At 61.2% G+C, this 22,020-nt stretch overlaps 2 protein-coding genes across 2 annotated transcripts; one reads left to right on the plus strand and one right to left on the minus strand.

Moving 5' to 3' along the window:
- Positions 1–1,025: 1,025 nt before the first annotated feature.
- On the minus strand, positions 1,026–6,936 carry BESB_068740 (DNA-directed DNA polymerase; the record flags this gene model as incomplete). Its single annotated transcript, XM_029365267.1, has 8 exons — positions 1,026–1,657; positions 1,825–2,458; positions 2,712–2,786; positions 3,092–3,227; positions 3,527–3,660; positions 3,812–4,165; positions 4,546–4,902; positions 5,389–6,936. The coding sequence occupies 8 exons, from the start codon at positions 6,934–6,936 to the stop codon at positions 1,026–1,028; spliced, it is 3,870 nt and encodes a 1,289-aa protein (XP_029218850.1).
- A 3,452-nt stretch (positions 6,937–10,388) lies between these two features.
- BESB_068750 (uncharacterized protein) lies at positions 10,389–20,840 on the plus strand (the record flags this gene model as incomplete). Its single annotated transcript, XM_029365268.1, has 10 exons — positions 10,389–11,876; positions 12,268–12,594; positions 13,023–13,081; positions 13,313–13,388; positions 13,785–13,868; positions 14,193–14,258; positions 14,540–14,612; positions 14,783–14,875; positions 15,169–15,767; positions 16,107–20,840. 10 exons carry the CDS (start codon positions 10,389–10,391, stop codon positions 20,838–20,840), a joined length of 7,599 nt encoding a protein of 2,532 aa, XP_029218851.1.
- Between the last annotated feature and the right edge of the window lie 1,180 nt (positions 20,841–22,020).

The following is a 22,020-nucleotide window of genomic DNA, read 5'->3' on the forward strand; positions in this document are numbered from 1 at the left end:
TTGCCGATCTCCCAAAAAAAGCGACACCAAGACTCCCAAGACCCCCGCAGTTTTCGTGAGAGATAACTTCCAGACCTCACTAAGCCACACAACAACGCCAAAAACAGCAAGGGCGTCGTGCATCGTATGCAGCGTAAACCCTACCGAGCATCTTGCAGGAACACAACGAAAAGATCTGTGCCCGTTCCATCCACCCCGTTATGCACGTATCAGAATACGACAACTAGTCTCCAGCAGCAAAGATGGCATCTCTCCACACACGGAAACAAACGGTCGCTGCGACGCCGCACTCTCATTTTTACTTTATTAAAGCCTAAATCTAACGCGTCTACCATTTCCGCCACATCCGCATATATATGTATATTTCGGACCCTCTAAAAATAAAATGGCAACCACGCTCCGCCTATTTTCCTCTCTTCCGCCCCGGAGAGGACCCTGCGTAAGCCTCTACTGGTTCCCCTAACACCCGAGCGACAGACACACTTCCTCCCAGCCGAAAAACGACACTCTAATTTACATACACATGGCAACAAGGCAAATCTGTATAATATTCCACTACAGTCTTCCGAGAATAAAAAATGCAAGTCCTCAATGCGTTTTCCGCCAGAATGAAGCTTGCAAGGACACGACATCTTTCCCACAGTTTTTTGTCAAATTCATATTCGTCCACGGTAGCAGACGCTTTGTCCGTACGTAGAGAATACACGTATCAGAAGTTCCACATACACATGCGCATCGAAAGAACCCCTTGATGAACATGCAGTGAAAAAAGAAAGGCGAAACCAACCCGGGCGTCACAACTCGCGCGCAGCGGGACAAGAAAGGCAGCACTGCCATGAAAGAGGATCCTGGCCGAACTGAAGCATACAGCAAATAAAACTAAAATGTCGCCGTTGCTCACAACTCTATAGTGCTCAGCCACCTGGTTCTTCGTCCTTCTCAGTCTCTCTCCTTGACAGCGCGATCGCGGCGCCCCGCTCGCTGCGTCTCCGCCTCCTCTCTACGGTATCGCGGCTCAGTCTGCGCTACTCACTCTCCGCGTCGGACTCCTTTTCTTCCCACTTTCCCTTGCATGCGCTGCGCTGCGTCAGGTAGGTGAGCGCGTCGCCTGCAGCCGCCTCCGCCTCCTTGCCGCCTAGATCGAACGTCGCGAGCTTCGCAGCCGGCGCGGACTTCTCGGCGTCGATCTTCGTCGCCTTCTGCAGCAAAACATCTCGGTAGGAAGGCACGCTGCCAGCGCGCTCGCCAGCCTCTGCGTCCTCGCGGTCGCTGCTGCTCGCCTCGTCGTCGTCGACGCACATCCCCACAGCCCCTCCCCCGCCAGCCTGGCGCGCCTTCGCAGGGGACGCGGCGCGCGACGAGGCGGCGGAGGAGAGGACAATCGGAGCGTCGTCATCGTCACTCGTTATAGAGTGCCTCTGCGCAGGCGGCAGCCGCGCGGACGGTGCCAAACCATCACGGCTATGCTCTGGAGACGACGCCCATGACATGGGTGGCGACGAGGGCGGAGTCGAGAGTGAAGCCGAGGGCGAGGACGACGGCATAGTCGAGTTCGTCTTGACGCCCTTGCCGCCCAGTCCCGTGGCTGCGACGTGGGCGTCGTCTTCGTCCGACGAGGAGGCACTCAAGAGGTTCACGAAAATGGGCGCCGAAAGCTCTGCGAAACAACGCCGCACAGAGGAAACAACGCCCCACAGAGAATACCACACAAACATCACCGCCCCGCAGTCTCCTAGCTACGCGGCGTCGCGACTCCGCTCCGCGAGCGCTCCCGCCGGGCTCAAACGCAGAGAGATCTCGCGCGAAGGAAGGACGCCCACTTACTTGAGGAAAGTCGGGTCTCCGCTTTCTCCGCCGCCTCGTCTTGCTCTTTGTCGTCCTCCTCTTCGTCGTCTTCCTCCTCTGCTTCGCGCTCCGCTTCACTGTCGGCCTCGAAGAAGAAATGCGAGTTTTGCCGGGGGAACGGCGAGAGACCTCTGCCGCCCAGTCGCTGCTCCTTCTCGAGTTGATGAATCTTTTTCTTGAGCAGCTTCAGCCCGCGTCTGTTGCGCTCCGCGCCGCTCTGCTTCCGACCCCCCGAGGAGAGGAAACACGCCTCGAAGAGTCGCTGTTCCTTCGCGACCGCAGCCTTCGAGGGCTCCGTGGTGACAGCCCGCAGGCCGCAGACACGCCTGAAGAGCGTCACGTGCGGCGGCAGCGAGGAGAAGGACGAGCTGCACGCGCCTGTGGGTCGCTCGCCGTCCTCCGGCGCCTCGTCAGGCGCCTCGTCATCCTCCTCCAACCTCCTCCGCGGCGGCCGGAAGTAGTCCTTGTGGCATTTGGCTGCGTCCAGCGGAGGCCGCGGCGGCAGCAGGCGGAAAGGCTCCGGCGGAATGAGGTAGGAGAGTAGCGAGTCCGAAGACCGCACGACGCGGTAGCGGCACGGGCGCGTCTCGGCTCGCAGGCGAGACGCCATTCGCTGAAGAAACGCGCACCCAACAAGCTGGCATGACACAGGCCGCCTTTCGCGCCGCCAACGCACACAGACACACACAAACGAGGAGGCGGACGAGTCAGCCGCTCGCGACCGAACGAGACGGTGCGACCAGGTGCCGCGACCGCGCTCCACCACCGTGCGGCTCGCCTCCGAGCGAAGTCGACCGACTCCTCTCACCCTGTCTCGCCTTCCAGATGTCACGCACACAGACTGCCGCACTTCTGCGCGATCCTACCGCGTAAACTGATCGCCACGCGCTTCGAATCTGCGGCATCTGAAATGCGCCTCGTCCAATGTCCCGGAACGGCTCCTGGAGACACACGCATGCACAAGTTGCAAAAAAACAGGCAGGATACTCTTTCAGCCGTCCGCAGAACGAACCCACAGAAGCTCCGCGGAAGCTGAGCAGACTCTTTCCCTCGAGAACGCCCGCTGCGTGAGAGTCTCGAGCACCACCCGAGGCTTGCCCTTGCTCTCGACTCGGCGTTTGCCGCGTGGGCTTCGACGGCCTTCCGCGCGAGCTGCCAGCAACTGCGCCCGCTCTCACTCCTCCCCGAGGCGAGAGTCGCGCGCGACTGTCCGATGTAGCAGCAGCGGCGCCGGCGCCCTCCTCACCAGCGGAGACTCTGCGGCAAGCAGAAAACGATCCTGCTCCGTCGAGTAGTAGTACTCTGGGCCGCCCTCGCCGTGTTCAGGGCCATACCGCCAGCGGCGGCGATCCTTCGGAAACAGCCGGCCTTTGTTTCGAACGCTGCACGCACCAAAACAAACAATACAGCGTTTGGCGTGTCTGTCAGACGGGGGGAAGAGGACGTTCATCCCGGAAAAGAGGGTACTCAAACATATATATATATATATATATATATATATATATATATATATATATATATATATATATATATATATATATATATATTAGGGTTTAGGTATATATATATATATATGGGCATGCTCAGATACACTAGGATTCACAACCGCGTCGGCCGTCTCGCGTGGCAGAGAGCCGTCCACCCAGATGCATGCCTCTGCGCCGCAGAGGGCGACGCCTACCTGAGGCCGACGGAAGGGTAGCGAAAGTCGACGCCGTAGTGGTGCAGAAACTCAAAGAGCGCATGACCGAGTGAGTAGCGCTGATGCGCTCTTCGGTCATACAGACGCGGGTTCAACTGCAGGAAGCTGAGAGCCTGACAGAGGGGAGGCCACAGCAAAAACAGGCGGCCCCGTCCACGCATAGCTCTCCAAACTCTCACTCGAGAAACGAGCCGCGGCACCCCGTGTTTCTGCTTCATGTCTCTTTCCGCCCCAGACGCAGGCTGTGGAGGCTGCTCAACTCACCATGACGAAGAGAAGATAGGACCCGACGCCTCCGGTGAAGGGCTCGTTCAGTCGCCAGTGCTTCAGCGTCGCCTTGTTGAGCAGCATGAGCGGCCGCAGCAGCGGGAAGCGAAGCAGTTGGAGCCGCACATACAGCGAGGTGAGCACGGCCGACTGCTGGTCGATGCTGACGTCCACGTTGATACCCGTCTCCGAGTCCACGAAGCGGCAAATGGGGACTCGAGCCTCTAGAATCAGCTGCAAGTCGCGAATCAACGGTGCGGCGAGACTCTCGGCGCAGCCCGCCCCCAAAGACGCGCCGGCGTCCGCGGAAGGCAACGTAATGCGACACGACGAGAGCAAGGTGGCGAGACGCTGAGAGTCCATACAGAGGCAGCACCACAATCACGCAGCACGTAGGTAAGCCGCAAATCCGCGCAACACACACACGCGCGACTCCCGAATGAGGCATTGCGGGCGACACAAATCTACGCCTCCAGAGGGGAGTCATCACGGTCGATGCAGCGGGAGGAGAGTCGCGGCGTGAATCGACGAAAAGGCAGGAAGGATACGATTCGCGATCATTGCACGAGGAGCCACGCCTCTCGCAGACCGTGCCGGTCGCGGCCTACACTGGAAGTCCACACAAACACTTGGAGCTGAGCCACGAGGATGTCCCGCCCGCCCGCGCGGATTCGCTCGCTGCAGACAGAGAGGCGAATCGAGTGCAGTTTGCTTATTCACAGTGAACATACCCTGAGGCACTGCGCAGACTCCTCCTTCTTTTTTCGAAAGGACGCGTGCTGGCCGCAAGTTTCCTGGCAGGTCGCGGCCTCCGCCATGACCTTCTCCGTGAGGTAAGCGAGCCGTTTGTACGAGGGCAGCGTCGAAAAGGACGACTCCGACGGACAGGAGGACATGAAGTTGTTCCGCGTGGTGTCGATGGCGCCCAGCTCGTGGAATTCTTCCAGCAGCGGCGGCTTCGAGTTGATGAAGATGCAGACGTCGAGGTCCGCATGCGGCAGGCACAAACTCGTGTAGTAACTCCCGAAGGGACACACCACACAGTCGTCCCACAGCAGCCGCGCAAGCGCCGTGATGCGAGCCAACACCTTGAAGACAGCGACGGAGCAGCACAGAAGAAAGCCGAGACCCAAATTTGCGTCAGAATCGCGCGCCTCCACTTGCAGCAAAACACAGAAACTGAGGAGAAAACCGAAAACAAGCCCGTCATTTGCCACTGCAATGGTCTGCGACGGATCGCACGACGCAAAGCGCGAGGCCCTGCCTTAAAAGGGCGTCACCAGGTGTCTTCCGTCACTTCGTTCTCTCTTCTGCGTTTCTACAAGCGACTTTGAATGCGCGGGCGTTCCCTCATCTCGCTGGAACTTCCTGTGGCTGCTTAAGGAACTCTAGCCGTTTAGTCGCAAAAGGCACTCTGTCCAGCGAGCAAAGCTGAGAGGACGAATCTACCAAGATACACGCGCCAGGCTACGTGCTGGACGCGAGAAATGCTAGCTGCCGTTCTGCCCTTCTTCCTGTCCTCTGCGCCGCCGCCTCCGCGTCTCAGCGCGTTTGTCTCTCTCGCGCAGCCCCACCTTGGCTCTCTTGCGCTCCTCGTCTTCCGTGGCGTCGATCCAGTGAATGAAGTCGAGGCACTCTTCGTGGAGGCGATGGAAGAAGTCGAGGTGATCTCTGTTCCCCAAGTCGTTCCGCGTCCAGGGTGGCCCGTGCAGGCGCCCTCCCCCCTCGGCCGCCGTTTCCGCGTAAGTCTTTGGCGGCTCGAGTGTGCCTGTTTCTTCGCCGACTGAATCTGGGACCGCAGCCGCCGCAGCCGCCGCGTCTCCCTGGTCGCTTTCCGCTGGGGCGGCCGCGTGCTCCTCCGCCGCGCTCTTCTTCCGCTTGACCTCCCGGCCGTCGGTCTCTTCGTCACTCGCCTCTTCGTCGCGACCCCGCCTCAGCGTGTCGACGCCGAGGGCGCGAGGCAGCGCCGGGCAAGCCAGCGAGAACGTGGTAAAGGGCGAGGGCGAGAAGGAAGAGGCCATCGAGGGCGAGTCCGGCGACGCCGCCATGGTCTCCGCCGTGCTTTCGCTGTGCGCCTCCAGGGGACTGAAGTCGTCGAGGAAGGAGCCCAGAGGCTGGGTGGCGCCTGGCAGGGCCTCTGCACCGCGCGCGCCGACCGACGACCGGAACGAGGTCAAGAGACCTCGGATTTTCGTGTTAGTCTCCAGCTGCCGCTGATTCTTCTCTTCATCTTCCGCCACGAAATACGCGTCCGACCCAAGCCACTCGGTTTCCTCCCCCCCTGCCCCCTTCGGATCATCCTGCTTGTGCGCAGGAGCGGAGACGCCCTCCCTGCAGGCCGCGCCTGGCGCAGCAGGCGCGCGCGGCGACGAAGGGGCGGCAGGCGAGGGCGCAGAGGAGGCGTACGGGAACAACAGCGACGGAGCAGACGAGGAAGACGGAGACTGAGACGAGGGCGCGCGGGCCGAAACGCACGCAGCAGCTGCAGTTCCACGCGGGCGACGGCGCGGAGACGCGGAGGGAATGGAGCGACGAGACGAGGAAGACGCGGGGGGAGGCGTGCGAGGTGCAGCGGCTCCCCGGCCTGGGCGCGGGGGCCCCTGGGCCGCCGCACGAGAAGACGGGACGGAGGCGTCAGACCGGGAGAGAGAAGAGGAGAGGGGAGTTGAGGGAGCTGACGAAGACGGCGTGTCGTCGGAGGCTTCAGCAGAAGCGGACTGCGAGGAAGAAGTCTGAGAAGGTAGGGACAGACCGACCGAGCTGTCCGCTGGAACGCCGTTTTCCCGCGGTGCCCGTTTTCGAGGGGGCCCCGGCCGGCCTCGCTCCTTCAGCAGCTTGCTCTCCGACGCAACAACGACTTTCTTCGCCTGTTTGGCTTTCTTTTTCTTCTTTGTCTTGCGCCCGATCTGCGCCAGGTCCTTCGTCACAGGAGCCATGGTGCCGCAGGCGAGGACGAGCAGGGAGACGAGGACCGGGGCGACGACGAAGGGCAGCGGCCGCCAGAAGATGGAGGAAACGACTGCGAGGCCGATGACTGAGCAGCAACCGACTCCCAGCGAGCAGAAGAGAATCTTGTGTCGTTTACCGCGGCACTCATCGACGTAGACACCGGGGACGATCATGCTTCCCACTATGCGGAAAAAGCGGGGAAAAACGATGCAAGGCAGGAAACGTGCGCTGTACAGACGCCTGGCCAGTCATGCGGGAGCGGATTGCACCAGAACGAAAGAGAACGACAGGCGTCCTGCGCTCATTTTCTCGCCTACCTTCTCGAGCACAGAGCCCAGCCCCGACTTTTCGCGGCCTCCGTGGCTGGAGGACGGCGGAGCAGCGCGACGACTATCCAAAGGAGAGGTAAGGAAAAGAGAAGGAAAAAGAGCAAGTGATGGAATATCGCGTTTAAAAAAGGCAAACTGTACAAAAGAAACCGCCTTTTACGTTCAGATTTCCGCGGTGAGACGGGCGCAGCTCGACGCCGGGTGCCGAAATTCCAGCCCTGAGGAATCGCAACATCTAGAAAATAAAAAAAAAGCATCAGAGGTGTCCGAGAAAAGGCCCTGTTCGGTGCAAAGCACGAAAAGTCGATAGATCCAGTGGGAAAAAAATGCCAGAAAATCGAGAAACCAAAAAGCATCTTTGTGGGGGAAGGATGCGCCGCCCAGTGAAGACACATACTCGCCCCTGACCCGTGAGAAGGTGCATGCGCGGCGATCTCGATATCTTCCGCTGAGCACTTCCCTGGAGAAGAACGCGCGCCTTTGATAGTAAGAACCGTTCTGTGTCAGTCGCCCCCCAACTGAGGAAGATGAAGCTTCTCCACGAATTTCTTCGCCGGGACAAACTGGACAGGGGACAGTCCCCCCTTCTCGCCTCCCCTGGATCGCGGGCAAGTCGGCAACTCGGGAGCCGGCGTGTAGCTGTAGACAGACCCCGGGGTCGCGCAGTCAGAAAGGAGTTCCTCTGTTTCTCCTCTGTCGGCTCTCACCCTCTCTACAGTGACAGATGCACACGCATAAAGGCACCTCTATTTTTTTCGTCGGCGAACTTCGCCGGGCGCACGTCTTGCAGGAGCCGGTTCCCGAGCCAGCACCGCCCAGCACGAGCATTCGTTCAGCCGACCGGATTTCAACTAGGTGCACAGAGTAGGCCATCGTTGAAGAACGATGCAGATGTGAGAAAAGTCTCTTAGGGCACAGCGGCAGCGGCTTCTGAGTCATGGTCGTGCCGACTCACCGGCAAGACCCATTTTGCGGACGGCGTCGCATACCTTCCCACGTAAAAAGGGGCCCGTCGGTCTTGCGCTCCTTTGTCTGGGGGAAGGCCGGGGTATCCTCCGCGGCTGAAGAAAGCGGTGCTCACGTCTCAGCAGCTTCCGGAGGGGGGCGTGACGAAGTTCCCTCCACGGAGAGCCCGGTAGACGGAAGCGACACCTCAGGGGGGGGGGAAGGCGGTGTCACCGGGGCTGTGTGCGGCGAAGGGACAAATCCGCGCCTTTGGACTTCGATCTAAGACTTGCACGGAAGACTGCTATGCGTGCAGAGCCTCACGTTGACAGCAAGCTGATGGCGACACGGCTAGTCTCTTCCTGAAGGCATTCAGCCGAGACGCGCGTCGGGTGAGTGCTCAGTGGCGCAAGCCTCAAACCCTAAACCCTACACGCAGGCCTTCGCGAGCCGGCACTCAGCGCGATCTCAGGACCTTCCTACCGCGGACGGCTCGGGGGGCACGAGAGAAGCAAAGGGGCGACCGCAGTGCCGTGCAGCGCGGCTCTGGAGACTCTTCCGCGCTCAAAAAAGAACTGCAAACGGCTGAGTCTTCGCAGATGCAACAAAGCCCGCCACGATGGCCCCGCTCTTGTCCGGCTGCTAGCGAATCGTATGCCCGCGCCAAACAAGCCACTAAATTTGGCGGGAGTAGCAACTTCTGTAGACTTGATTTGGAACCGGACACAGCCACTGGAAAGAGGCGCAGGAAGAGTGACATGGAATCACGCAAGAAAAGCAGTTCACACTCTCCCTCCGGAGGCGCCAGGGAAGTGAGCCTCACGACACAGCATTTTCTCTCTGCAAAGTTAAGCATCTCAGAGTTTCCCAGGTTACGGAAAATAGTAGATTCAGAGGCCGGGGAAAGGTGTGGAGGGGCTAAGATCCTCTCCCCAGGTTCGAGGCTACCTGCGTAAGAAGGTAGCGGCTGCAAGAGGACGGGTCACTCTGCTGTGCTCGTTGGAGGGCGATAGCGGTAGCCGGGGGTTCGATGAGTGAACCCCCCTCAGATGTGTGTCTTTGGAGCTCCTGTTTCCGTCTCCTCCCCGAGCTACTTTATCTGTCTTTTCCACCCGTAGGAAGCTACCGAAATGGGTGCGAAGAACAGAGAAGAAGGCGGTGGAACTCGAAACGAGCAAGAAAACTCTGCCGGTCCCCACGAGCCAGGCGCGCGGCATCGGTGTCTTGCTCGTGGCTTGGTGGGTGTCACGCTCTGGAGCGCGCTGTGCGTGCCTTACCACTCGTGAGTTCGTATTCTCGGGTTCTTCTGGTCTCTGTCGTCTGTTTATTCGTGTCTTGTTTTTCTCTTTTCTCTGCTGTGCCGCGCTCACCTCTTCTTGCCAATATCGCTCTTCTTCTTTGCATCTCGTCGCGCTCGCCGTGTCTATAGCCGACTGAACTCGACAGCGCTTTTCTGAGCTCGATTCACATTTCTGCCTCCGTAATTCCTGTGCGAGCCTCGCTCTAACATTCCTGAAGCGGATGCCAACATCGCTGGCGAGGATCTGAGACTTGTCTTCAGATTTACAGTCCGTGTTTCATGGCTGCCGCAGGTGTCGTTGCAAGACACTCCGAGAGTCCCGCCGGCTAACAGGCCAGCGGCCGTGACGCTTTTCGTCATCGTGTGTGCCGCCGGAATTCGCCCGCCCCATGACAAAAGCTATTTCAACGCCGGCCTTCTTGCATATGCGGCAGATTTTAAGGGAAGCTTTCGTTTCCCGCAAAACGTCTCGCTCTCCTCCGCCTGTCATACCAACTTTCGCAGACGCCGGAGTCTTCCAGAGTCCACGCCGCTGACGGGACTCCATCGCGATCCTCCTCCTCCTCCCCCTGGGCGAGCGTGTCTTGCGTTCGGTCAACTCAACTGGCGAAATGCACGCCCTTGACTTTCCGGGACCGTGGCTGTTGTTCACAGGGGTTTTTCCTGGCTTCAGTTACACCTCACGTCTGCGTCTCCCGTCTTGTCGAGACAGGGCGGCGCGGCAGGAGTCGTCCTCGACGAGGGCCGTGTGACCTTACCTCGCTACCTGGTTTGTTGTCTCTCTATTCGCGTGTTTTGTGGTATTTTTCATGTCTGCGTGTTTCTGGGTTTCCAAACCGCTCCCCACGCACACAGTTGAGGTTCGGATCGGGCATCCGCCGCGACTCTCCTTGTGGCTCTTGAGCCCTGCCGAGCTCTAGGCTCTCCAGGAAACGCCCCTCTTGGCTAGTTCCCCCGAGCCATATCTCTACTTGAATCCTCTTGGTTCTGTCGGTTTCTTCTCTACCGGGGTCGTGGGAAGGCGCAGACCTCTTTTTTGCAGCACGGGACAATGGAGGAGACGAGCGAGGGGATTCACTCTGCGTCAGCCGCTGCTGACGGACAGGTTTTCTCGCTGCACACCGAGCCTGGCGACGCTGCGTGTCCTGCCCAAAAGTTTTTCGAAGACCACGGCGACAGGTGCCAGAGTGAGGAAACCCAGGCTTTTCCTTCGCGCTTCGCCTCCGAGGCCTCGTCGTCCTCGAGCGCCCTAGCCTCTGAGGACCGAACAGAGGACTGGGAGATCGCGCGGGACAGGAACTTGCTGACGCTAGAGAGAAGCTCGCTGTCCTCGTGTCTGCCCTCGTCGCCCTGCTCAGCCTACTCGCCGCTCTCCGCGGCGTCGTCCGAGTGCATGCCGCTGGTGCCCCGCGAGGCGGAGGAGGGCGACAAATCTCCGGCGCACGCCTTCACGCTTTTCTCAGTGGCGCGAGGCGAGCGCAGTGACCCCCTGAGCGCTGAGGAGGGCAAGAGCGGTTTGTCGCCTTTCGTCGCGGTCGAACCGCTTAGCCAGCATCCGCCGCAGACGGCGCCGAATCTCTGGGGACAGCCCTCGCAGACAGAGAGCGGGTGCGCGGGGCTCTCGATGCATGCGCTGCTGCTCCCAAGCGCCTCGCCTGCGCAGTCTGAGGATGACAGCGAAACAGAGGACGGCCGCGCCGACGTTGTGGCAGAGCTCCGCGAGGCCTCCACACCAACCGTGCTCTCTCCAGCTTCGCGGCGCGCCTGCGTCCTGAGCGCGCCGCCAGGCGCATTCTCTTTTGCGTCTTGCTTTTCCGCGTTTCTTTCCTCTGCGCTGTCTCCCGACGATCCAACAGAGCCCAAGCCCCAGATCGCTTCGCCTCCGTTCGACGCGGGAGCCAGCGGCGAGGCATCCCCCCCGCTCGACCGGCTCTCTCCCCGCATGCTCCTGCCGTCGTCTCCTTCCTGCTCGTCGTCGCGACCGGAGTCTCCACTGACCGGGGTGGAGGAGACTGAGGTCAGGGAGGCCGCCGAGGGGGCGCGAGAGGCTGAGCCGGAGGCTCCACAGCCTCTCTCTGGAGTGTCGTCCGTTCAAGAGAGTCGGCTGCCGGAGTCAGGAGACGCCGGCAGCCGACTTCCTTCTCAGCTCCCCTCCGCGCGCTTGACCCACCGCCTCGCCCGCGTGCCGCTGCCCGCTCCTTTCTCGGCGCCTGAGCTGCGCCTGCGCGTCCACCTGCCCACGCAACTCGAGCAGAAGTTCCACAGAATGGTCATAACCACGCACCCGTGCGTGCGAACGCTTGACGTCTCTTCCGTGCAGCTGCCCTACGCCTTTTCACTCCCCCTTCCGACGGCCTTCGTTCAGAGACTCGGTGGCTCGAATGAGGAGCTCTCTGAAGGCCTCCAAGACACTCACGCAGTGTCCTCGCGCGCATCGAACGAGGGAGACAGCTGCTCAAATGCAGCTGGAATGACGCTGCAGACGGAGAGGCGGGAGGCCAAGGCGAAGGGCGAGTTTGCGAAAAATCAGTTCGTCACGGTAAGCTCGAGAGGCGAACTTCCTAACAGTCAGCGTAGAAAGAGGGGGCTTGTTCGCGATTCCGTCGGCTCGCGTGCCGCCTCGCCTTGCACTCTCTATCCAGCTAGGTCAGGTCGATGAAAACGCCTGAGGCAGTTCTGCCAAGAAGTCATGCGTTCCTTTCCGCGCAGTTGTCCGCTAGACGACGGAGTGCGTTTCCTCTGAGTTTCGTAGGGCAGGAGACACCGGGGCCTACTGACTCAGTGGCGCCCACGGGATACGCAGATCGGCGCGAGGTGACGCTTCTCAGTTGCGTCTCGCTTCAGCTCGCACCACGAGCGTCTGTGTGAGCCTTCTTTCGGTTTAGTTGTTCTTTGGTTCCAGTCGCGTTTTTCCGGTTCCCTCCCTTCAGGTCATCCGCGTGGTGGTCTATTGCAGCGCACCACAGCCGTCGCCATCGCCGTCGCTCGCCTCGGGCTCGTCCCTGTCGTCCCTGCCGTCTTTCTCGCGGGTATCGCTTTCCGGTGCGAGCTTCTCCGACCACGCGACCTCAGGCGAGACTGAGGTGAAACCTGTGGCGGACGCGCCTGCGCACGACTCCGTTGGCAAGGCCCTGAACGCACCGGGCAGCTGCGTCTACGTCGCAAACGTCCCGCTGAAGGCCTTCCTGGCGAGGTGCGGCAGCGAGGCGCAAGGCACCGTCTGGCTCGCGCTGACCAAAGCCGACGCAAAACTGGCGGTGAGTCAACATATCAGAAACCGCGCAAGGTGCGGGGCTGCATGCAGGGCGCGCGAAGGCTCTCCCTCTTTTCCTCGCCTCGGGCTCGTCGCGGCGTCACGTTCGACTGGCAATCTTTCTGCAAGCAGCACATTCGCACGCGGAATGGCACCTACAGACACGCGTGAAGTTCGTCGAGATAGACGGTCTGCTGTGTGCTGAGGCATTCTGCGGCTGCGGGTGTGAAGGCCAGTCTGTGCGCCTCAAGGCTATTCGAGGCCGTTTCAGACGGTCGGGTGGCTGGAACGCCGGCCTTCGTATATCATAAACATGTATATCCTTGCATTCTGAACCCGCGATGCATGTCTATGCGTATAAGAATCTAGTCTGCCACATTCAACCACGGCTTCTCAATATTTAGAAGGCGTGCCTCGGTCTGTGCGTTTCAGCCGCTGACGCCCTGGCAGATGGACTTCTACAATGACGCATTCAATCGCGCTGTTGCCACGTAAGCGAAGCCGATCCGCCAGGAGGCTTCGGGCCTCCCAGCACCAGACCGTAGACCATCGCGTCGCTGACTTCGCTTGTTCTACTTTATCTATTCGATGTCTTTACGGTGCTCACGTTGTCTTCCGCCGTAGCCTGCGGCCTGTCGCATACCTTTGTTGCAGCGAGTTTGCGTCGCCGCCAGCGGACTCGCGCTCCATCTGCCTCTTTCGATGCTCGTGTGAGCCTGCAGGGGGATGGAGTTCTCGAGGCCCAAGGTTGCCATCTCTTTCAAATTGACTAGCGGAGAAGGACACCAGCCGATTCTAGTAAGCCTGAAGAGTACTGGGATCTTGAGCGAAGATGCTGGTGCCCTCCCCGAGATATGTGGGCCCGTTGATGGATCCAGTCCCTGTGGGTCTCTCCAGCGGCCGTGCGCGTTGCATATGTGCATATGCGCCGGTAGATGCAGCCGCTGCGCTACTACATGCTAGAGCAGCGCTTCCTCGCAGGTGCATCTATTTCCGTCAGGGTAGATCTCACGCATATGCCCGACTCTACGTCCCTGCGAGCGCCACGGCTTCAGAGATAAAGTCTCTCGGGGATTGCCTTCATCGCTTCGGCGGAACAGAGGCGCACGGCTGAAGCGGCCCGTGTGAATCGAGCCAATCACGGGCGCTTGCTCTAGCGACGTTGTGACCCAGCTTCGTGTCTTCGCCTTTCAGACATCTCAGTCCGACTCGCGCGCGCGGCTCGCAAAGCGCGTGCAGCAACTCGAGAAGGAGGCCGACCAGGTCTACAGACAAGCGGTAAGCCCGCCCGAGACAGTTCCTTCCGGCGTTGACGTTTTCTCCCCATCGTCGCCTTCACATCGCACTGAATTGTGTATCTGAATCCACGCGGCGCTCACTCGCGGCGTATGACACGTTCAAAGAAACGTGGATGCTTGGAAGCACAAGAGACCACACACACACGCACACACGCGTGAAGGGTTGTACGGGAGCGGCGTATGTGGGCGCATGCCTGTCTGCCAGGGGTGTTGGAAGGGTGGCTCTTGTGTGACGTATGCTGCAATTTGTTTTTTAGCGCTATATCTGCATTCGTTGACGACGTATTTTTTCTTGTCGTTTCAGGACCTCGAGATCCAGCGGTACAAAGCAGCCATCAAGAGCGCCAAGCAGCAAAAGGGAAAAGTCAAGGTCAGTTCCTCCTCCCTCCAGCGTCACGCGCAGGCTAATGTCTTTTTTTCTCGGTTGGCGGCGTAATCTGCCCTTGTTGATCAATGTTCAGTGTGACCTGCCGGTCGCCTGACCGGCCCTAGGGACGCCTCTACGTTTCTGTTTGCGTCCATGGCGTCGCTGCCGAAGTCTCGTCTCTTGCGTAGCTGCGCTGGTCGCTGACGATGTTTTGTGACAGCTGCAGAGACGAGCGACAGGTTCATTTTCCTTCCTTCCACGTCTCTGTTGATGCGCGCCGCCAGGCTTTCCTCCGCGACTTCGATTCGCCGGCCTTCAAACAGATGGAAAACGAGGTAGGCAACGACCCTGCTGTCTGTAGGGTGAGCGCGATGCGGACTGAAGCCGCTGGGGAGACGGCGACGCCCGGCTCTTAGCGCACACACTTCGCTCTGCGCAAGCGAGATGGATCTCGTGAAGGTTAAGGCTGAGACGGACGACCGCAACGAGTCTGACGCGTGCGCTTGCGTCCTCTGTTCCTTTTGCAGTGTCTGAGGCTCCGGAGACAAGTGAAGAAGACAGAGGAGGCGGCGCAGGCGGCCTCGATCGAGAAGGACGAGACGATTCAGAAGCTGCAGCACGTGAGCACGCTCTTTCGCCGCAGCTCAGTTCTTGCGCAGTGTGTGGTGGTGGAGTCGATTTCAGGCTTCGCGGGAGACTCGCGGCCATCACCAGCTCATCCCCGGAAGAGCTGTTCGCACTTTGCCTTCCATCTGCCGCTTTTTCCACTACTTTTTTCTACCAAGCCCCCCCCTCCCACCCCCTCCGCCCCAGCTGTCTGCGCTCCGTTCCGCCTAAATCTCGTGGGATCTTCTTCCGAATCCGATTCTGACTGTCGCGTTTTTTTGTATGTTTGTTTTCGATTCTTTCGCAGGAACTGAAAACTGCCCGCCTGCTCCTTCGATCCAGTCAGCGGCGCAGCTCTGCCGCCGCGACGTTCTCCGCCGCCGCCTCGCTCTCGTCCTCGTCGCTGGCGTCCGAGGGTCCGCAGACTGGCTCCTCCGTCCCTTCCGAGAAGACAGCGGGGCCGTCGCCCAGCGGCTCGGCGCCCTCTCCGGCAACCACGCCGGCCGCGCATATCTCGAAAGCAGGTCCCCCCCGCGTGTCCCTGTGGTACTCCGGCGGAAAATCAGCGAGCTCGAGGAGGAGAATTTGTCCACGGCGCGGAAGCTCGAAGAGGCCGAGAAAGAAAAGGACGCGCTTCGCAGCGAGTTGCGCGTGGTGAAGCGGAACCTCGCATGCCAGAGGAACCGATCGAAGGCGCAGTCCGAGGCTCTCATAGGGCGCGTAGCGAACCCCAAGGCGAAGGCGCCAGGGCTCTTGAAGGCGACCAAACGAACAGCTGACGCGCTCATGGCAGACGAGAAAGGCGAAGCGAAGCAGACAGCCGCGGCGCAGACCCCCGAGCGACAGACAACGGGAGAGACACAGAAGAGGGACCGCTCCATCCTCTCAGTACGGAAGCATCTGCCGGTAAGCGAGTCACGAAAATCTTTTCAAAATGATCTACTCTTCTCGATTCCAAGAGTGCGACAAGCCCTGAAGGGCGAGATATAGCGCAATGCGTCACGCGAGAGTCGTAGTGTCTTTTGACGCTTCCCAGGATTTATGCAGCAGCTAACGTCAGGGTGGAGCGCGAGCGCAGGAGATTTCTTTAAAGGCGATAGTCTTCGCGGTCGCGCCTGTTTTCTGTCTTGAAATTTATGTTTTTCAGAGAGCACTCGCGTTTGTCTCTTTTCCTGTCGCCACCCGGGCCTCCTTTGGGCTTGTTCCTCATTAACTGCCGATGTGTTTTCGTTTTTCGGCGCCTAGGTGCCTCCGCCGTCCACGGCGTCTGTCGGGTCTTCCGGCTCGGCTTCTGCGATGTCGAGTTCGCGGTCTCCACTCATCGCCCCCTCCGCCGCGAGCTGCGCGGCGCCCTCGGCGCAGGAGCAGCGTCTGCGGGCGCAGCGGCTGTCTCTGGGGCTTTCGGCCTGCGGACGTCGCGCGTGGGGGCCGCCGCGCGTGGAGGAGGAGCTGCTTTCTGACGAGGAGAAGCTCTTTGTCTCGCCTCCGCTGCGGAAGGCGCTTTCGTTTGCTGCGCTCTTCCCCTCTCTCGCGGTGCCTGACACCTCTGACGATGAGCAGGGCGACGACTCCGAGACCAGAGCGCTGCACAAGCGAAAGGGCAGCGACACCTTGCCGATCGGCTTCTCGAAGCTCTCCGAGAGGGAAAAGAAACTTCTTCGCGAGCTGAAGCGGGCCGCGACCCAGGCGCTTCCCTCGCTCCGAGCCCTAACCGGATTCCAGGGGAGCGACGAGGAGGAGGGCGCTCTTCAGGCGCGCGAGCAGAGCGGTCCTGCAACAGACGCAGAACGGATCAAAGTGAAGGCGACGAGCGGACCGAATGCCTCCACTGCAGAGGAAGTATGCGACAGCGAATCGGTCTCTGTGCCCCGAAAGGGTGCCGAAAAAAGGGAGAACGCTACGTCGCTCCGGAAAAAGGCCAAGCGCGTGCCGCGCCTTCCCTCCTCGCAGTCCATTCGACCCGCAGGGATCGCCTCCGCCAAGAACCGGGCAAGCACTGCGGCCTCCTCGCCCTCGACTTCGCGCGACTGTGGCACGGCTTCTGCCTCTGCTCGCGCCTCGTCGCCGACTCTCCACCGCGCCGCGACTGCGTCTTGCGGCGCCAAGGAGGAGCCCAGGTCGCACTCGGGCTCTGAGGCCTCGCCTGAACGCGGGGAGCGCCGCGGAAGAGCTGACCGTCGCGCGCTGGCTTCCTCGAATCCTCGTGTCTCGAGCTCGTCCACAAGTTCCCGCGCGGCAAGCTCCTCAGGCGATAGAGCCGCGCGCAGCGCCCGCGCGCAGCCCGCGGCGAAGCCTCGGGGGCTGCTGACCCAGGCGTCGCCCTACCGGGCCACGCTTCGCAAGTACCTCACATCCAAGAGCCAGCGCGAACTGAAGAAAATACAGGACAGGCTGCTGCGCTGGGCGAGCCCACTGCGGAGACCGGCAAAGGACGAGAAGCCAAGCACACTAGTTCTTGCCTCGTACCACGACGGGCGCCCTCTGCGCCTGAACGGCTCTGAGAAGCGAGTGGCGATGCCTGCGCGACACGCTCGAGAGGGCCGCAGCGGCGAAGGCCGCCCAGGCCCAGGCGAACCCGCTGCAGCGTCCTCCCAGGCGGTCGCCGCGCAGACCCACGCCTGTGCGCCGCGGATGAGCGCCAAGACAGAAGAGTCCTCGTCGAATCCGGAAACATTGGCGCGAACGCCTGCGACGTCTTCGCCTGCCCTCTCCCGCCGCTCGTCGCCTGCGGGTGCGCGGGGCTCCGAAGGCCCCAGCGCCGAAGGGGCGGTCTCCTTCCGGGCGCGCGCGGGGGCCTTGAAGGCCAGACTGGGGCGAGAAGGCGGATGTGCAGACGGGCGATGCGGCCGCACTCCTCTCGTTCGCTCCTGCTCTCAGGCGGGTCAGATGGCGAACCGCAGCGGCGCGACGGGGACTGCCGCTCGCGCCGCGTCGACCGACGCGGGAAAAGGCAAGGCGCCGAGGGCGGCTTCGCAGGTCGCCGAGCAGAGGACCGGCAGCCCCGTGGAGTCGCCGCATGCAGCGAGGAGGCTCGACGCGCGGGACGACGACGCGAAGAAGAGCGGCAAGAGAGAGGACTCGGGACTCTCGGCTCGAAACGCCTCCGGAAAGGCCAAAGGCTGCTCTGCGGAAAAGAGACTCTCGACGAAGCAAACGTGTATCTGGCATCGAGGCATGTCGAAGAGTGTAGTGGCCCCAGAGAGAACGGAGAGCGGTGTCGCGAAAAGTCCGATCCTTGGAGAGGTGGAGAAAGGCGCCGTCCTGAAAATGGTCACACTCGGCGTGAAGAAAGTCCTTGTCTTCCCCGGGGCGTCCGCCAAGTCCGACTCCGAGCGGCGCCGGGGGCGCGCGGCATCTGAAGCCGGGAAAGAGGCCCGCGAAAGGGCACTGTCGGGCTCCAACGCCCCTGCGGCCGCGGGCGGAAGAGGCCGTCCGGAATCTAGCGGAGACAAGACCAGATCGCGACTGGCGGCGGCCTGCGTCAGGCGCTCACACGGGAAAGAGAAAGAATGCGAAAAGAGAGAGGCAGCGGCGGACAGCCAGGACGTGGGTGGAGCCACTGAAAAGGCTGTCGACAGCGTGGCCGCTGTACGAGAGTGTGCACTGAAGCCAGCGTGGGCGGACGCTCAGACGCCTGGATCCGCGGATGAAGGCAACGACCAAGCGTCGTCGTTTGCGTCGTTTGACGCGTTGCAGGGCGAACAACAAGAGAGGCGCAGTCTGGGGGAAACAGACGCTGGCGATGACGAACTACAGACAAACCAAGTTAGTCGCGTGATCTCGCCAGCTGTTTCGCGTTGTCGACTTCTTCCGGCCGTTCTTGGCTCTTCTGGGAACGACCCCGCGGACTTTTTCGCGTCGACAGAGCCTGCTCGGCAGACACTTGCTGGCTGTGGAGCCCAGGGCGGGCCAGGGGACCATGGCGCTCGTGCACGGGCGGCGACAGGAGCAAGAGCACCAGCGTCGCACGTGGAGCCTAGAGAAGAGGCCCGTGCTCACTCGCTACCCATGGATCTGTCTGCAGTCTCCGCGAGTGGTGCGGCCGCTCCGCGAGCGCGGTCGCCCGACGCATCATGCGTGGAGACCCGCGGCACGGGTCTAATCGCGTCTCACCCACTGGTTGCGGCGCCTGAGCCACCAGCCGAGAAGATGGAGAGACTGGAGATACGAGGCTTCTCGCCGTCGACGCAGCGTTTGGCGCGGCAGCTTCATGTCACACTCGACGAGGAGCTTTCTACGTTGGAGCCTTACATTCCGAATGGAAGCGAGGGAGACGTGCCGCACCTGCAGGGCCTGCTTGTGGCGGCCAGCGAGGGCAGCTCCTCAGCGCGCACCTCGTCAGGAAGAAGCGACTCTCGGAGAAGGGTGGCGAACAGGAAGCCTTGTGGGGACAAGAGAGTGGCTCCCGCGCGGGTCGCGTCGCCCCCTGCGGCCGACTCGTCGGGCGCCATGACGCTCGCGGGAGCCGCCGTGCGGCGCATCGCCATGCGCGCCCAGGCGGAAGAGGCGGCGTGCCGGAAGCTCGAGAACAGAAGCTCGAAGGACGCCTCTCTAGCCGAAGGTGCGGAGACTCGGCCCGCTGCGCGTGGCGCAGGCGGCCACCGTTCCGTGGGGCAGACTCCGCCGGGTCCTGTTGGAGACCGACCTGTTCCCTCGGCGCTCCCAGATGACAGCCGACGCGGTGTAGACGCTTTCCAGGGCGCGCGCCATCCGCTCGTAACGAGCCTCGCTCGAGGCTCAGGGGAAATGCCGAGACAGGGGCAGGTCGGGGTGCCCTCGCCGGCTACGGCTGTGGGCGTCCGTGAACGCCAAGACGCGAGGAGCTTCAACTGCGGCAGCCAGGCGATGTCTCCGCAGTTCAGTCCGATCGCTTCGTCTCGGCTGCCAGCTTCCTACGTCCCCGCCGGGGTCGCGAAGCCCGACATGCGCGCATCGTCGCCCCCCGCGATTCCGCAGCGAGACGTGCGAGCCGCGCAGCTGCGGCAGCTCGATACCTCGCTAGCCACGCTGGTGCAGCAGCCAGCTGCGTGGCCTTCCTGCGCTCTTCACACGGGTCGCGGCTCCAGTCCCCCTTCGCACGGCCACCCCGCCTCTCTGCCTTCGCCAGTAGGAGGCGGCGTCCCGCTGCGGGCCTCGCGAGGAGGCGACATGCTGACTTTGGGAGCTCCAGCTGCCGCTGCGGCCCGACAGACCGCGCCTTCGCCGTATCATCCCCTCGCTGCGATTCCGGTTCCTGGGATCGCGCAAGTCGCCTCGGCCCTCACGGCGCCTCACACCTACGCGGAGGCGCACCCGACTGGGCGCATGCAGGCCACTGTCGTCCGCCAGGCGCCTTCGGCGAGCGCCGGATCTCCACTGCCTCCCTCCGTGCAAGAGAGAACGCAGCTGCTGTCGCTGGTGAGCGCGTACCAGCGGCAGCTGCGCGAGAAGGATCGGACGCTTGAGGGTGAGGGGATGCGGAAGGAGGGGGGAGTGTCTGCGGCTCGGTGGGTGAGAAGAGAAGACCTGCCCAGTGCGCCAGAGGCTGCGGCGGTGAAGATGAGGGAACGCCTGTGCGCGCCGTCGCCGACGTTCGCCCCCCAAACTTCGCCGTCTTTCGCCTCCCAGGGACCGAGCTCTGCGGAGTTTCTCCGCGATCCGCGGCTGGCCGCCATGGCGGGCGTGACTGGTGCGGGGAAACAGCAGGCGGTGGCGTCGCTCTCTGCGGCGCCCGGGCCAGTCACGCGTTTAGCCCCGCCTGGAGTGGCTTACCGCGGCTGTGCAGACCCTTTGGTGTCGCCTTCGACTGTCAAGTCCGCGACGTTCGCTCCCTCGCTGGCGAGGCTCCCGCCCCCTCAGTTGAGCGGCAACGCCGCTCAGTCTGTGCGAGGAAGTCTCGGGTTTTTCCCGAATAAAATGCTGCCGCTGCGGTCTACGACCGGCTCTCTCCCGGAGGCTGTCTGTGGAGCGCAGCCCTTCAACAGCAGCGCCATGTTCTGAGCCTGATCAAGCAATAAAAAACCAATCAGTATGCAACCACGGCTTGTGGCGCTTCCTATGCAAGAGCGGCAGAAAGGAGAAGTTCGTTCTTGAGTCTTCGAGCCGGCGTCGCGCCTCCGGCGGTCATCCCCGCTTTTCACGGATTCAACCTTAAAGCTACTGCATGTCTGGGATGTCTTGTCGCCGCCCGTAACTTTGGGCAGTACGTTTCAGGCGTTTCCCATAGACAGAACTTCTCGCTTATCGCTTGTGCCAGTACGTCTGTGAAAAAGCTTGTGAAAAAGACTCCGCCATGGATCGAATTTTTTTGTCCCCAGTCGCCTGCGGACGGATGCCTTTTTTAGGCTCGTCACGCGCCAGAGAGGCAACGAGGTGGAACGGCGTTTTTCTAGATCAGTGCATTCGCTGTTGGAATCAACTAGATCGTGTGGAGTCGAACGGTGAAGAAGGAGGAGTCCGAGATCTACCGTTGCATGTCGTGCCGTTCAAAGTGTAAATGTACCTGTGTCTCCTGGAGTCCGAGTAAGGGTCGCAGAAGAGTGGACCGCGGGTCAGTTCGCGACAAACGCGAGACTCTCGCATAGGGAAGAAGCAGGGGGAGGGGGGGGGGTGGGAGGGGCTGCAGCATGCGCTCCGGCCCTCGTGCGTGGGCGAGACTTTTTTTCCAGACAAGCTACACGCACGCTTGGACATGAAACAAACATGACAGGGAACGTCTAAGGGAATGTGAGAGTCTTTGCGCTGCATGCTACTCAAAATCAAACGTGTGTATGTCCCTCCTGTGAGTTGACCACGAGTGTGTTGCCGCCCTGTTTCGGTGGCGATAGAACCGAGCAGACGCTTCCATAGTCGGGAGCTTCTGATGCACTAATCAATCTTATGTGTGCAGAGAGCCTTTTGCCAAGAAAGGTGGCGAGGAAACTATGCGACGAACTTGCGCGTTTTTTCCTTTGCCACGTTTCCCCGCCAGCCGAGAGAACAGGAGAGGAGCCGCATTGATCCTCCTGTGGGAGTCACATGGAGCGATGGCATGACGTGTCCGTCTTTCCACAAAACCATTAAGACGCGTCACACAATCTGTTACAAAGTTACGCAGAAACACACAGTCCTCGGCGCTTAGACGGCTCATTCAATAGCTTAGTCTACGGGTGTTGCCCGCGGTCTCCCATCGATGTCTCGA

The sequence above is a fragment of the Besnoitia besnoiti genome, chromosome VI (genome assembly GCF_002563875.1).
Source record: "Besnoitia besnoiti strain Bb-Ger1 chromosome VI, whole genome shotgun sequence".
Lineage (NCBI taxonomy): Eukaryota > Apicomplexa > Conoidasida > Eucoccidiorida > Sarcocystidae > Besnoitia > Besnoitia besnoiti.